The sequence below is a fragment of the Lynx canadensis genome, chromosome D1 (genome assembly GCF_007474595.2).
Source record: "Lynx canadensis isolate LIC74 chromosome D1, mLynCan4.pri.v2, whole genome shotgun sequence".
NCBI classification, from domain to species: domain Eukaryota; kingdom Metazoa; phylum Chordata; class Mammalia; order Carnivora; family Felidae; genus Lynx; species Lynx canadensis.
In genome coordinates this window covers 40,197,584-40,212,648 of record NC_044312.2, presented here as the reverse complement: position 1 = coordinate 40,212,648, position 15,065 = coordinate 40,197,584, and the positions used below count along the sequence as shown (strand labels likewise).

Genomic DNA, 15,065 nt, shown 5'->3' with positions numbered 1-15,065 from the left:
AATTTTGTGGTTTTACTTAATAATAATTATCTTTCCATATGGATACTCTCTCAAGTCATTACTTAATTCTGCATAATATTTGATAGTATATGGTTTACATTACCATATATATATCATAGTATATAGTAGATATACCATAATTCTTTCAATCATCTCCTTACTGATGAACATTCAGGTTGTTTCTAGTTTTTTGCTATTATAATATTATAACAAATATCCTCTGATAGACATCTTTAAATGCTAGTACTTTTCTTTTGTTAGATTAAAAATCCTAGAAATTATTCTTGAGCCACAGGGTATTATGTTCATTCAGATTTTTAAATGAATACTAGCATATTACCTCCCAAAAGATTATAGTAATGTACAATTCATGAGCAGTCTATGGGAGTACCCATACTTTCACCAACATGGAATGTTAGCAGTCTTTTTATTTTTTCCCAACTCGGACTGATAGTAGTATTGGCTTGATTTGTTTTGCATTTCTCTGACTACTTACAAGGTTGAGCACCTCTTCATATCCTTCTGAGCCTTTTTCATTTCCTTTTCTGCATATTGCCTATTTACAAACTTGCCAATTTTCCTTTTGTGTTATTTCTCTTTTTCATATCGATGTATAGACGTTTCTGTACCTTAAGAGTTATTAACGCTTGTTACTTGTGTTGACTGCTTTTTCCTACAATCCAACTGCTTTTGTTTAATTGTTTATTTTATTTTTCATCATATAGATACTTTCAACTACTGTGTAACGACATCCACAATTTTCCTCTTGTAAATATTCTTTCTTGCATAATAAGACTTCCCTACCCCAGGCTTCCTACCCTACTCTGCATCTTGACTCTTAGGTTATACAAATGTATTTTCTCTTTATGTCATCCAAAACTGAAGTTTTGGAAAAAACCCAAGACTGAATTACAAAGAGTGAAACTTCATTATAAACATATTTAAAGATTTTTCCTAAATATTTTCTATCATTCTTGAATTTTATTCATGTAAGCTTAAATATGATATTCTCCATTTAATCGACACAGTCTTCACTTTCTCAGAAACAGGCACAAAGTTACCAAACTCAACTGAATGGTAAAAAACAGTGCATAGAAGACGGCAGCTCAGAAGTTCCTCAGTTGATGTGCGAACCGGATCACAGTTGTGAAGCCAGTGAAAGAGATGAGTTCATTATTGAAAAACTAAAATCAGCTGTGAGTGAAATAGCATTAAGCAGGAATAAGTTACAGGATGAAAATCAGAAGCTTTTGCAAGAACTGAAAATGTACCAAAGACAGTGCCAGGTGATTATTTATTTCTCAATTGATCTTGCCCACGAGTTGTATAAATGATGAGTCAACAGGTGTATGGATTACATAATTTTCTATTACATGTGTAACTTCAATTCATATTTCCTCTAAGGAATTCTCACTTGATGAGTAAATTCAGTAATCCCTTAAATACCCTACCCCACCAGAATGAACTTTGGTTCTGCCGCAGTATAATAATAATGCATTACCAGTACAGTATAACAGCGCTCACTTACAGACCTCTATGCCTAACACTCATGGCCCTTTAGCCTCACGCCACCCTGTGTCCCCACTACTCTCTCTGACCCTGTGCCCCTTTGACTTGCAGGAATCCTGGGTTGGAGACCCAGGAAATTAGTAAGGTTTCAACAATCTAATTACTCCAATAAGAGGCATGGAGGCCCTCCCTGTGATCTATCACTGTTCACTTTACCATAATCATTTACCAAAGAGTAGCCTGGAGTTTTGTTTTGTTTTGTTTTGTTTTGTTTTGTTTTGTTTTGTTTTTTAGGTAACCTCCACATTGGCAGATGGGATTGCTGATTTTTCCAAGAATTAATTTTCTTCTTAACCCAACAATCTTTCTTTCTCTTTCTTTCCTTCTTTCTTCCTTCCTTCCTTCCTTCCTTCCTTCCTTCCTTCCTTCCTTTCTTTCTTTCTTTCTTTCTTTCTTTCTTTCTTTCTTTCTTTCTCTCTTTTGCTCTTCTGCATCACTAAGGTTATCCAGCATTCATAAATTGGTCATTACCAATTTCTTTACTAAATGTATATTTCTTATTCATGGATATCCCAGTTACTTGACACATTCTATGGTTTTATCTACCACCTACAAGCATTCAGCCTTTTCTACCAATTCTCCCAAGTCAGCTGGCCCATTGTAGTCCCACTTTGTTCCTTTCTCATGCTAAGATATACTTTGGAGGTCACTGTCTGGGCAGACTTCCACTTCTGATCTTCTGCCACTTAAACTCCCAGGGGTTATTTTTTTAGTCTTGGGGAAACTCCTCATTCCCCCATCCTGCCACATTGTACATGGGATCAATTCTTTTATTTTAATATGATATTTATTTATTTACCAACTGCTATGAGAGAATTTGCCAAAATTATTTTTACAGATTTTGGTTCACAAAAAAAAAAAAAAAAGATTTAATTATCCTTGGATCTAGGATCATTATTAAATTTAAACTAATAATCTCCATTTTATATTTTATACAAGAACCACATTTATTAAAAAAAAACTACTTGGCAATCAAAAAGAATGAAATCTTGCCATTTGCAACTACGTGGATGGAACTAGAGGGTATTACATTAAGCAAAATTAGTCAGAGAAAGACAAATATATGACTTCACTCATATGAGGACTTTTAAGACACAGAACAGATGAACATAAGGGAAGGGAAGCAAAAATAACATAAAAACAGGGAGGGGGACAAAACATGAGACTTAAATATGGAGAACAAACAGAGGGTTACTGGAGGGGTTGTAGGAGAGGGGATGGGCTTAATGGGTAAGAGGCTTTAAGGAATCTACTCCTGAAATTATTGTCGCGCTATTTGGTAACTAATTTGGATGTAAATTAAAAAAATAAAAATAAAAAAATATATTTGGGGAAAAAATAAAATTTAAATAAATAAATAACGAAATGAGAACAAACAAGAATGTATTAAAATGTATCAAATTGTATTTAAGTAATCAAGTTGTTTTGTAATATATAATATGTCTTGTATATGCGTACATAAAACATAAAAAACATAAACATAAAAAAACCCATAAAACATAAAAAAAAAAACTAACCGAATTATCCTGGAATATTTTTTACACAAAAAATATGTTACAGCTTTAATGAAAAGATCTTTGAGAAGTAGTTTGTTTCAAAAACTTCAAGATAGCTAACATAAGATTTCTACTCCCAAAAAAACACTACTTATTTTTGATGCATTTGGGAAAAAAATGCTGAAAATAATGCTTTTATTTAGCTTTTTCCCTGTTTTATTTCCAAATTTGACCTGTGTTTCATTCTCTTTAAAGCAACACTAAATAAGAGGAGATCAATTAATTACTATTTGGTAGCTGATTTGAAGGTTTAAAAATCACTGCTTCTCTCAGACCATTCGGCAAAGTTCTAACTAAACAGATGGGCCTTAAACTTGTTTTGCAAAATTTATATTTTACCAAATGGGAATAATTGGAGGTAACTAATCACTTAACCAGTGCATATATTTAGAATGAAGTTTCCCTTCTCTTTTTGCAAAACTGTCATATGACAATGCTCCATATCTTGCACATGAATTTAAAAAGGCAACCATTTCAATTTGAATTATTGTCACTTATTGTATATAAAATTCTGTTTAGTTTACAGCATATTTTAATGCCAGATGCATCTGAATTTTTTTCTCACTTGTCTTTCCACAACTTTGAAATGTGTCAGTATACATGCTAATTCCGTTGCATAGAATTATTTACTAGGCTGTACTACACTCACATTTTAAAAATGTACAACATTTCTTATTGGAGGTTAATGACAAAAAGAAATTGTCCTGCATTTTTCTAATATCTGTGCCAAAAAAATTGACCTTTTTTTATTTGTCAATGTGTCATTATGGGACTAGAGCAGCAATGTCCAGTGGAAATAGAATGCAAGCCACAAATAGAATTTAAGTTTTTCTAGTAACCACATTAAAAGAAGTCATAAGAAATGGGTGAAATTAAAACATAATAATAATTCATTTATATTCATTCAACATATATTTAAAGCATTATCATTGCAACATATAATCAGTGTAAAATTATTGAGATAATGAGATATTTTACATTTCTTTTCATGCTAAGTCTTCAAACTCCGGTGTGTATTTTCCACTTACAACACATCTCAATTTGGAAGCCAAGTAGTCACTGGAAATATTTGATCTGTGTTTAGATTTCATAAAATTTACAATTAAAAAAGTAGATTTACAGGGGCACCTGGCTGCCTCAGTCGGTAGAGCATGTGACTCTTGATCTTGAGGTCATTAGCTTGAGCCTCACGTGGAGGATTGAGTTTACTTTTTAAAAAAGCAGATTTACATACCTCAGCTGTTCCAAACAAACTTGAGAGTGTTCTAGTAACTGAATCAAGTACCAAAGAATCATTTTCCCAATTATTTGCATCCACATTGACAAATAAATAATTTGAGTTTTATGCAAAAGCATGCCAACCTCATCTAAGTTAAATAAATTCACTAATTTTGTGTCAACTTGGTATTATTAATGTTGAATTCAAAGGGATATTGCATAAATCAAAGAACAACTCTCAATTTACCAATATCAACAAAACCTCTTTTCTTGTACTTTCCTAGTCAATTTACATAATGCTGTCAATTATAATTAAAATCTTTTGCATATTCATTCATGTTAGAAAAATGTGTCAAATCATTATTATTGATTTGTATTATGAAGAGTTTCAATTTTGACATAAATTCTCTCACCTGTGTAGCGAGATCGCAAAGCTTTTTTTTTTCCTTAGGGATAGGGAGCCCTTTCCCTGGGGGGTTAGGGAGTATCTTCAAATATCACTCTTCTAGGTATTATTTTCTAATTAGAGTAAACATTTTACAGACTTTTAGCTAACTCCAGCCCATGGTGACTTTGCATTTCATTGGCCTGGAGTTACAGCCCTTTTATGCTCCCCTGCCCCAAGTGAAGGAAGACCGAGCTGTCTACCCACAGCTCCAAGTTAGATTGCTCCGGAGGCAAATTTGCAAGGCAGGGAGCACAGATGGTGCCTACTTCAATTGGGCAAAGTCATGGATGACATTCACGTCAAGTTAATTTGTTTTTCTACTTGCTAATCTATTGTTTCACATTTCTTTTGTTTGTTCCTTTTTGAAATTTTAGCCTCATCTGAAAAATCCACACTGTTTGAAGCAGTGACTTTATGCAAACAAGTTTATTAAATCATCCATTTGAATACATTTTTACTCTTATTTCCAGGTCAGCCAGGAACTTCTGCGGCCAAAGTATTGCAATTAGGTCCTTCACTGAACGCAGGTCTTGAGGTCTCCCAGAAAATAATACAAATTTAAGGCTTAGGTTAAAAAAAAAGTTTAGCTGGGAACTCATATATCCTATGCTGTCTGCATAATGATATTTCTAGGCTCTGTGAATTTGGGGGTAAGAATGAATAAGAAAACATATGTCCACACAAAAGCTTGTACATGAAATTTTATAGCATATTATTCATAATAGCCAAGAAGAAGAAATATCAAATGTCTGTCAACTGGTGAATTAATAAACAAAATGCAGTATATTCATGCAACTAAATATTATTTGTCAATAAAAAGGAATGAAATACTGATACATGCCATAACATGGATAAACCATAAAAGCATTATGCTGAGTGAGAGAAGCCAGTCACAAAGGCCACGTATTGTATGACCCCATTTGTGTGAAATGTCCAGAAAAGGTAATTCCGTAGAGACAGAACATACCATAGCGGTTGCCAGGGGTGATGGGGAGCAAAAATAGAAAGTGACTACTAAAGGGTATTGGGTTTATTTTGGTTGTGATGAAAATGTTCTGGAATTAGTGGCGATGCTTACCCAGCTTTGTGAATATACTAAAACCCACTGAATTGTACATTTTAAATGGGTGAATTTTATGGGATGTGGATTATATTCAAATAAATCTATTAATGATATAGACAAAAAATTATTAATAAATGATTTTTTAAAAATATCTGTAGTGTTCTCTGCAGCCTTTATTAGCAGAGGAACCTCCTGCCCTCATAACACCCAACCCTGTCTTTACCAGCAAGCTACAGGTCTATGTCACTTATTTTGCTTGAAACGAATTATTTTTGCATCTTGAATGTTCCAACTGGACTAGTAGACAAAAGACCTGGATTTTTCTTTTCCAAAATCTGCCGCTTGTAAGCTATGTAACTTTGGACCAAGTATGGCCCTCAATTTCCTCATCTACTAAAGTGGCGATGGACTTGATGACCTAGGTCAGGTACACTTAATAAATAATAGTTTCTCTGTAGAAGCAAGTAAAAGAAATCCAGCGATATGGAAGCACTCTGCCATTCCTCGCCCCCAGAGAACAGCCAAGTACTGCTGGAGAAAATCACTCTCAACAGGCCAGGGTCACAGATCTCAAATGAACACGCAACATGGCAGGAATCCCACTCTGTTGCTCCACTCAGCTAATTCTCCCATTCCCATTGCAGGCCATTTCAAACCTTCTCCACTCTTAAAAATCACTCCCATGCCCCCACCTCCCCTTCTCCTTCCAGTGACATTGCCTTTTTTTACCTCCCAAGGGAAATAGAAGCCAACAGAGAGACACTGTCTTCTCTCTCCATATCCAGATGCATATGCTGGTCTACATTCCATTTTCCTGCCTTCTTTCCTTTTGCTTTACACAACTCTTCCCCTGGTGCTTTGGGACCTACCCTACCTACTTCTCAAGAACCCACACCATTACTGTTAATCCTCCTCTCTTCTGATTGGACCCTTCCCAACAGGTTTTAAATTTGCTCAAGTCTCTTGTCAACAAAATAAGACAGTGGGCTCACAGGATTGCTGGTGTCTCCAGTTGCCAGATAAAGTAGGACTACTACTGGGCAATAGGGGAACCATAGACCATGGTTTACAACTCACTCTGTTGGTTATTGTCTTGTTTAAGTTGGTAATTATTTGCATTAATCCGAATTTTACACATTAATCGTTTATTCCTACTTTTATCCTTCTCTCAAATTTGCACACAATGTGACCATATTTGTGTGATTATTTGATTATTCTTTGTCTTTTCTTTATCACTAGACTGTGAGCTCACTGAGAACAGTCTTGGTATCCTCAGTGTTGGGCACATAATAAGGGCACAGCAAATATTTGTTGAATAAATGAATGAAGGAATGAAATTCTGTAAGACAGAGCCAGCAAAGGACTAAAAAAGGACTAAATACCAGTTTATTTGAAATTAAGCTGGTTCATAGATGTTAAATATTTTTAAATATACTATACATCATGGTATCCAGATACGAACATTGAACATTTTTTTGATGTTTTTATTTAGGCCATGGAAGCAGGACTCTCGGAAGTGAAAAGTGAGCTACAGTCACGTGATGATCTCTTGAGAATTATAGAAATGGAACGATTACAGCTGCACAGGGAATTATTAAAAATAGGAGAGTGCCAAAACACTCATGAAAATAAGAAAAGGTATAGTCTATATTCAGAAGCCTGAGAGAAACTGTTTAAGACATGATGTTTGAAGATTTTAAGAGCTTTAGATTTAAAACTAGAATGAAAAGTCTCTTTGTTTTGTATTTACATGCTGTTATTTATTGGATAATATTAGATATTAAAAATAAAATCAGTGATTATTTCGCCTTCAAAATTAATGTATTTAACTTGCCTAGAAAAATGTATTGTATTCTGGTGTATGGATACTTCTGTATCGCAGTACATCAGAAATTTTCTCAGAACTTGTATTTCTCAGGAGACTGTAAAAGCAGTAGTATAGAGCTGATATTTGTATATATTGCTAAATAAGAGTTATTCCATATTTTCAGATGTTTCTATCTTGATTGCCTATAAACCTGTTATTAACTTTTTCACTTGTAAATGCTGTATTTATTTTGGTCTCCATACGTACTCTCCCTTGTCAGTTGCATTAAGAGTTTGTTAGAACAGATTTTTTTTCCTCTTTTAAAATCAGGTAGATATTGTGTATTCCATAGCCACAAAGGAAATGGGATTGCTAAGGATTATTAAATATTTACACTTGTGAGTAGAAAGTTTGACTGTTCTATTCATTGATGTTCTCATTCTCCTTGGAACTTGAATCCTTCTCAAATCTGAAGGCTCATGCAAGACCAGTGATAGGACTTTAAAAATTGACTAACCAAATGGTAAGGGATATTTTCTTGAAAGATGATAACATTGTTTCAAAGACAGTAATTATTTCGTTAAAGTTGTGGGATCTGCTCAAAATTTTTTGAGCCCTATGCTATGGCAAATGGCAAATGGCAAATTAAGGTTCCTAAAAATGACCTATTATGTGTCTCACCAAAGATGGTAGGATGCCTATTCACCAGTCAACATTATAGCATGTTCCACATGCAAGTTATATATTATTATCACCGGTCATTAGGAAATCTATTGGAAAAATGTAATATGCAAGGCACTGTTCCAATGTGGTGAGTTGGTGAGAAATGTCTTTGCACAAAGAATGCATATGCCTAAAAACATAAGAGGTGTCCTAGAAAAGCAAACCTTGCACCCCCTGCCTAGCTCTGGTTTTATGTAAGAGCACGGTAGGTCCTTTCTGTGGGGCTGTCTCACAAGGCCAATGCTGAATTCCAGACATTGCCAACTTTCCTTCAATATAGGATTTAATCTAAGATCTTGCACTTATTTGCATATTTGGCCAATACAAATCTTTTGTCATGCCTAATGCCATTCTCTATTGAAGTTGGTATTTATTTTGATCTTTCTTCTTTCTCATTTGGAGGGTATTCCTCAGTTCTAGTATTCTGAGATTTGATGAAAAGATAGATATTTAACTTTTCACAGCTTCCCTTGTATCTTAGACTTTGGGCTGTCTTCTTAGCCTTCCTCTTTCCCATTGAAAATTTCTAATCCTTTGGTTTGTTCTCATATGAATGTGATTCCAGCCTCTTTATTGTTTTGGTTTCTTTTATTTGGACTCTGTTTCTTCTTTACAGTTGTATTAAGGTGAAGCAGCCCAGACTTCTGAGTGCAGATGCACAATAGTTTTATAGAAGTAGCATAGGAATGCTTTTATTCATTTTCAGATCCTTTCTCAATAATGCCAAGATTTTGTTAGCTTTTTCTTTTTTTGAGCCACAGAAGCACCTTGGGCTGATATGTTCTGAGAGTTATTAAAAATAATTCCAACATTCCTTTTCTACACGACAACTGATAATTCCTTTATCTATTTATATTAGCATTTTATATTAGCATGATTACTGTTTTCTTCTTTGAACTTGTCCACGTTGAAGTTTGATGTTTGTTCCGATCACTCAGTGAAATTTACACAACCATGATGAGGTGTTTCCCCCCGCCCCCCCCCCCCATTCAGATCATCATTCCACTCCCTGAAATTGCTTAGGAAGAATTGAAAAATAGGAAATTTCATTTTTCACCCCTTTCAAATAATAGCAAATGAGAAGAATTTAAGACTGATTCTGAAATAATGTTTAAAGAGAATATTGGATAGAATGCTCACAATAGATGACTGAGTAGGAAACAGAAGGGACTGAAAAATGTGTGCAGTACATTCTAATTGTACGGAAATAGTATCTATATGCCTATGCAGATATGCAGATGTATATATTTATATATTTATAGGTATATTTATAGATATGTATATATTTATACACACATGCCTAGAAAAAAAGACCATCAGTATACGCAAAAACGCCAACAATGCTTTTTCCCTAATGATAACGTAATAGCAGTATATACTCTGATATACTCTGTTTTCTACAGTTAACATATGTATTTGATTATCAGAAGAAAAGCAATCCAGTCTAGATACAAGTACCTCAGGGATATCACTATTAATTTATACCTTTTAAAGATCCCTTTATTTTCAATATTTACATTCATTATTTCTCTGTCATTCCTCAGATTTTGTTTTGTTTGTGTGGCTTAAGTTTTTGATTGATGAAACCTTTTAAGAAGTTCTTTGGAAATCTGAAATTGTACTCACTCACACGTGGGTACGTTCCTCGGAACACCAGACTTTCCCAGATTAGTCAAGCCATTGAAAGCATGCCACTTTCCGTGCCTGGCTAGTGCAAGTGATTTTTAGTGATTTTTCACTTACCAGCTTCCCAGATGTAAAAGGGAACCTGTTTCTACTTCTCCAGACTTCCTGTGGAAATTGTATTTTCTGTACCAGTTTCTGCTTCTCCCCTCTGGTAGCCACATGTGCTAGCAATTCCATTTTATAAATGAAGCAGCCAAAGAAGAGATGTATTTGAACTTTCTCTGGGCAGGCTGTCAGATTTAGTCACATTGGATCCCTTTTATGGAGTCCTTGCTCCCTTCGGACTCCCCCTGACATAGTTCCTTTCCACAGTGTAGAAGCAAGTTAGATGTGTTTCCTTTTCTTTTTTTTTTTTTTTTTTTTTTTAACGTTTATTTATTTTTGGGACAGAGAGAGACAGAGCATGAACGGGGGAGGGGCAGAGAGAGAGGGAGACACAGAATCGGAAGCAGGCTCCAGGCTCTGAGCCATCAGCCCAGAGCCCGACGCGGGGCTCGAACCCACGGACCGCGAGATCGTGACCTGGCTGAAGTCGGACGCTCAACTGACTGCGCCACCCAGGCGCCCATGTGTTTCCTTTTCTTAAGGGGTTCCAAAGCCATTTTACTACAGAAAACACTCATATAAAAATCTTATCTACGTATGCAAAGCCAGTATTCTGCCCATTTTCAAAATATAATTGAAATTCCATATTAATTGCTACCTTTTATTTTTTGTCACTAAAACCATTTGCACTCAGTTAAGATAGTGAATACTTATGGGATCTGAATGTATTAGCATTTGCAATTTCTGTAGCTTGAAAATTTTCCAATAAACTAATAATCTCTTTCTGCAACCTACAATCGTCTAAATTAACAATATAATCACCACAGTTTACTCAGCGAAGTTTAATTTTTATTCACTTTAATCTGTAGACATGAATCATCTTACTCACCTTCGACTAAAGAACCAGAAAGGAAAAGGAAAGAGTTGTTTTCAGTGATCCTAGATCACCCAAATCATGAAAAAGAGTTGAACAAGGTATGGAAAATAAGGGGCTTCTGAAGCCTCTGAATACAGAGGGGGAAAACACTTCCTTCTCATTCCCTTCTTTTTTCCTTCTATAGTTCCCCCAAAGATAATAACCTACCAGCCTGCTAATTCTGACATTCTTCTGTGCGACGCTGTGAAAAATGCAAACCTTCAGTCACCGTCGTGCCTAAAACGTGAAGGGCCTTGTGGCCCCGTGACAGGTGGCTTATGGCGAGAAGAATGAGAGCACAGACTCAGGCATGCAACCATATATATTAGGTGCATGAACTTGGGGAAGTTGCCTGTGCAAGCTGCTCAGGGGCCGCATTTCTAGCTTGGGGATGGGATAATTAGCACCTCCCTCATAAAATCGCGATGAGGATTAACTGAGCTAATAAGAGCCTCTACTTGGCACTGACCTGTGCCGGGAGCTGTTCTGAGGGCGTAACAAATCTCAATTCATGTATTCCTCGCAACCATTTTATAAGGTAGGTGCTAATATTATCTTCCTTTCTCATTTGAGGACCCTAAGGCACAGAGAAGTTAGGTGATTTCCCCCGATGTTACACAGCTGTTAGGCAGCAGAGGTCAGATTGGAACTCAGGCAGTCTGACTCCAGAGTCCACGCTCTTCCCTTAAGTTAAAATCCGTTTAAAACTCGCAAGTAAAGTGCTTAGAACAGGGCTCGCCTAGCTCAGAGGGAGCGTCTAGTAAGCGAAGGCTGCTCTTGGTATTGGTTACACCCGCCCTTTGTCACCGAGCACCTAACATGTGCCAAGTAGACTGCCAGGAGCTGGGAATACAAGGGTATTCCGGGAATGAGGCCCGGGCGCTGTCCTTGAACACCTTGTGGTTCCCAGCTGCCTACGGAAAGCATATTCTCTTCTCTCCCTAGCAAAATCCAATGGTGGCTTCCTTTCCATGAAGCTTATCATGGCTGCTACCCACGTCTCTGGTCTTTAGGTTTGAGGATCACACCTAAATATTCAATATTATATGATCTAAACAATTGGAAAAACCTGAGCGTGGCTTTGAATTATCATCTATCCCAGCACACAAAAGTGAAAATAAGTATTTGGAGAATGAATGAAGGTGAAGGTCTCCCATAATTGTGTAGGTTCATAAATTCAGTTGCTGTTTGTATAAAGTCAACAATCATTTATTGAGCATCTAGCAGGACTCTCGCTATTCTGCTCATTTCTGTAGGAACTACAATGATGTGAAAGGCAAATCCTGTCTCCCAAAGAGTTGACCGTCAGGTAGCTATTAAGTGTAGAAAAGGTGTTATGAATTAACGGTCATTTTCCTTATATTTTTCACATACTCCCATGAAACTGATTTCACTGCTATTTAAAAGTATAACTTTGAAAAACTGTTCTTTACTCGTGTCCCCAGTGAATACATTATGATACAAAGGTTGATTAAAGCCACCTAAAGTATAGTTACACCATTCTGAACCTCCCACACTCAATAAAACCTTGAGTAATAAGGAATCTACTGACATTGCACAGTTTTGACATGGAAGGAGAGAATGCTAGGCACAAATTCTCTTCATGGGCTCTTGGAGACCTCTAGATAATGCACTGCTGTGCAGAAAAGGTAACAAATGAATTGGGTATAAATAGCTATAGCTCCCAGGAAGTGTTTGTGGAGAGCATTTTCATTCTCTTGTAATAAAAGCAACAAGAGCCATGTATTATGAATCCTGCAAGTGTCTTATTTCTTTCTCTGTTTTTCAGTGTAGAACTATTTCTGTTTTGTGATAAAATTGACATTTTTAATAAAGCCAAAAGTCATTTAGAGCTCGGTAAATTAATCTCATTTGGCAGGAAGCTTTGCAGTATAGCATGTTGTTTTAGTATCTAAACGCTGTGAAAATAATAAAAATAGTTTATTCCTTTCTCATAATGGGATATTCATGTTTGCACATTTTAAAAGTTCCATTTTAAGAGAACATGTTAACTACACAACAGGGATGTAATCAGCAAAATCCAAACGGGGACAAACCCCAGAACAGCCCTGTTGTTTCATCAAATAAATTGTAAGGAAAAAAAAAAAAACCAGAGAGAGAAGATTGGAGACAAAATGAGACCTGTAACATTGTCCTCAGGGTGAGGACATTTGTACCCTCTGTCTCCTGGTCCCTTCTTTTGCTCTTCGGAGTTGGGTAACTCAAGCCCAGTTAGTTCCCTTCCTGGTGAGTCCTTTTTGTTTTTCCCCCTCATCTATTCAATGATGGGGTTGGACCATGTGATTCCTAAGGTCATGTCAAACTCTGAAATTCTAAAAATATTAGTATTGAGAACGAAATCACAGGGGGGTTGGTGGTATAAAGCTAAGGACAAGCCAAGTTTGCCTTCTGGACACATGTCTTTTCCATGTTAGGTCATCCCATGCTAGCTTTTTCCAATGTGTGAACCACCTTCTAGGGCCCTGTGCCCATGGGTTACATGGCACAATGGGTAGTAAAGTCCTAGAATCAGACTGCCTGTCACCAGGAATGTGACTGTGAAAAGTTACATACTTAACTCCTTCATTCTGCAAAACAGAGAACTCTTGCATGGCTTAGATGATGTATACAGACTACTTAGAACATACACAAAAAGAAAGATATGATCCAGTCCACATATTTAGATCACAATTCAAATAAATAAACAGAAAAACATACATTGAGCTTCTGACACATTTGTAAATTTGAATACTGCCTGGATATTTGATGATATGGAGGAGTTGTTAATATTTTTAAGATATTACATTGGTATTCTGGCTATTTTTTAAAAAGAGAAGGAGAGTGCCCTTATTCTTTTACAGATATATCCTGAAATGTTTAAAGATGAAATGAAAATAAAATCAGTTTTAGAAGTAAGTGCCCTGGAGAAATTCATATAAATCTCTTTGTGGATGGGCTCCACCAACCTCTCCAGCCTCATGTCTCACAACACGCCAAGTCCCGGCCATTCCAGACTCCTCTTGCTTCGCTGTGTCTGCATTCTCTCTCACCCCTACTCTTCACTCTTTGCCTGGGAGCCCTTCTCCACCCCTGCCTTCCGTCTGGCTTCTATTCATCCTTCAGTATTTGTCTGATGTCCCATCCTCCGAGAAGCCCATCCTGACATCCCCAGGTTGGGTTAAGCATCCCTCCACTACATACCCCTGACGTTGATTGTTTATTTTTGTCTCCCCCAACGGACCACGATCATCTTGAGACTGGCGATTGGGTACTTTATCTCCAGATCTCAAGAATTAGACACAGTTAATGATTTCTAGAAAGGTGGTAAGAGGCTGGACGAAGACAGTGATAGTAGAAATGCAGAGCAGAGGAGAGATTTAGAAGTGCAAGGGACAGAATTTGCTGCCTGACTGTATTTGGTGGGACAGGGTGGGGAGGAGCCCAAGGTGAACCAGAGTTTGCTGACAGGGAAGGCCTAACTATGGTTAAGAGTAGGAGACTCCACAGGCGTAAGGGCAGGAGGTGATGCATTTTCATGGATACATGAAGTTTGAAATTTATTATAACGTGATTCTGAAAAACATAGCATTCAGTCACAAACAGTACCCACAATGTAGTAAAAAAAAAAAAAAAAAAAAAAAAAAAACCCTGAATTTAAAACCAAGAGTCCTAGGTTCTAGTCCTGCCTCTGCCAGTTAATAGCTTTATGACCTTGAACAAGGCACCTAACCGTTCTAAGCCAGTTTTTTTCTCCCTAAAAAACATGCCTGGTCCATCCACCTCTGGGGAGTGAGTCCAGACCTCTTCCGTCACACATTCTGCAGTGGTTGTGTGATGGGTATAGAGTGAAGTTAGAGCCTATAGATGGGTATAGAGTGGAGCAGGGCCTATAGCTGACAGTAAGATATTATGCACTTACAATTGTAAAGGAGTAGATCTCATGTTAAGCGTTCTTACCACGAAAAAAAATTTTTTAAAGGAACACAAGGAATCTTTTGGAGGTAATGGGCATGATTATTACATCTGTTGTGGTG

General features: G+C 36.6%; 1 protein-coding gene across 4 annotated transcripts in view; it reads left to right on the top strand.

The window, feature by feature from the left end:
- DEUP1 (deuterosome assembly protein 1) overlaps positions 1 to 15,065 on the top strand; it is an 86,029-nt gene that overhangs the window by 30,214 nt on the left and 40,750 nt on the right. For all 4 annotated transcript variants that reach the window (XM_030333426.1, XM_030333425.1, XM_030333424.1 and 1 more), the window contains 3 exons: positions 1,044 to 1,286; positions 7,347 to 7,492; positions 10,985 to 11,090. In XM_030333426.1, coding sequence (XP_030189286.1) covers positions 1,044 to 1,286; positions 7,347 to 7,492; positions 10,985 to 11,090 — 495 coding nt within the window. The remainder of the gene's footprint in view (positions 1 to 1,043; positions 1,287 to 7,346; positions 7,493 to 10,984; positions 11,091 to 15,065) is intronic.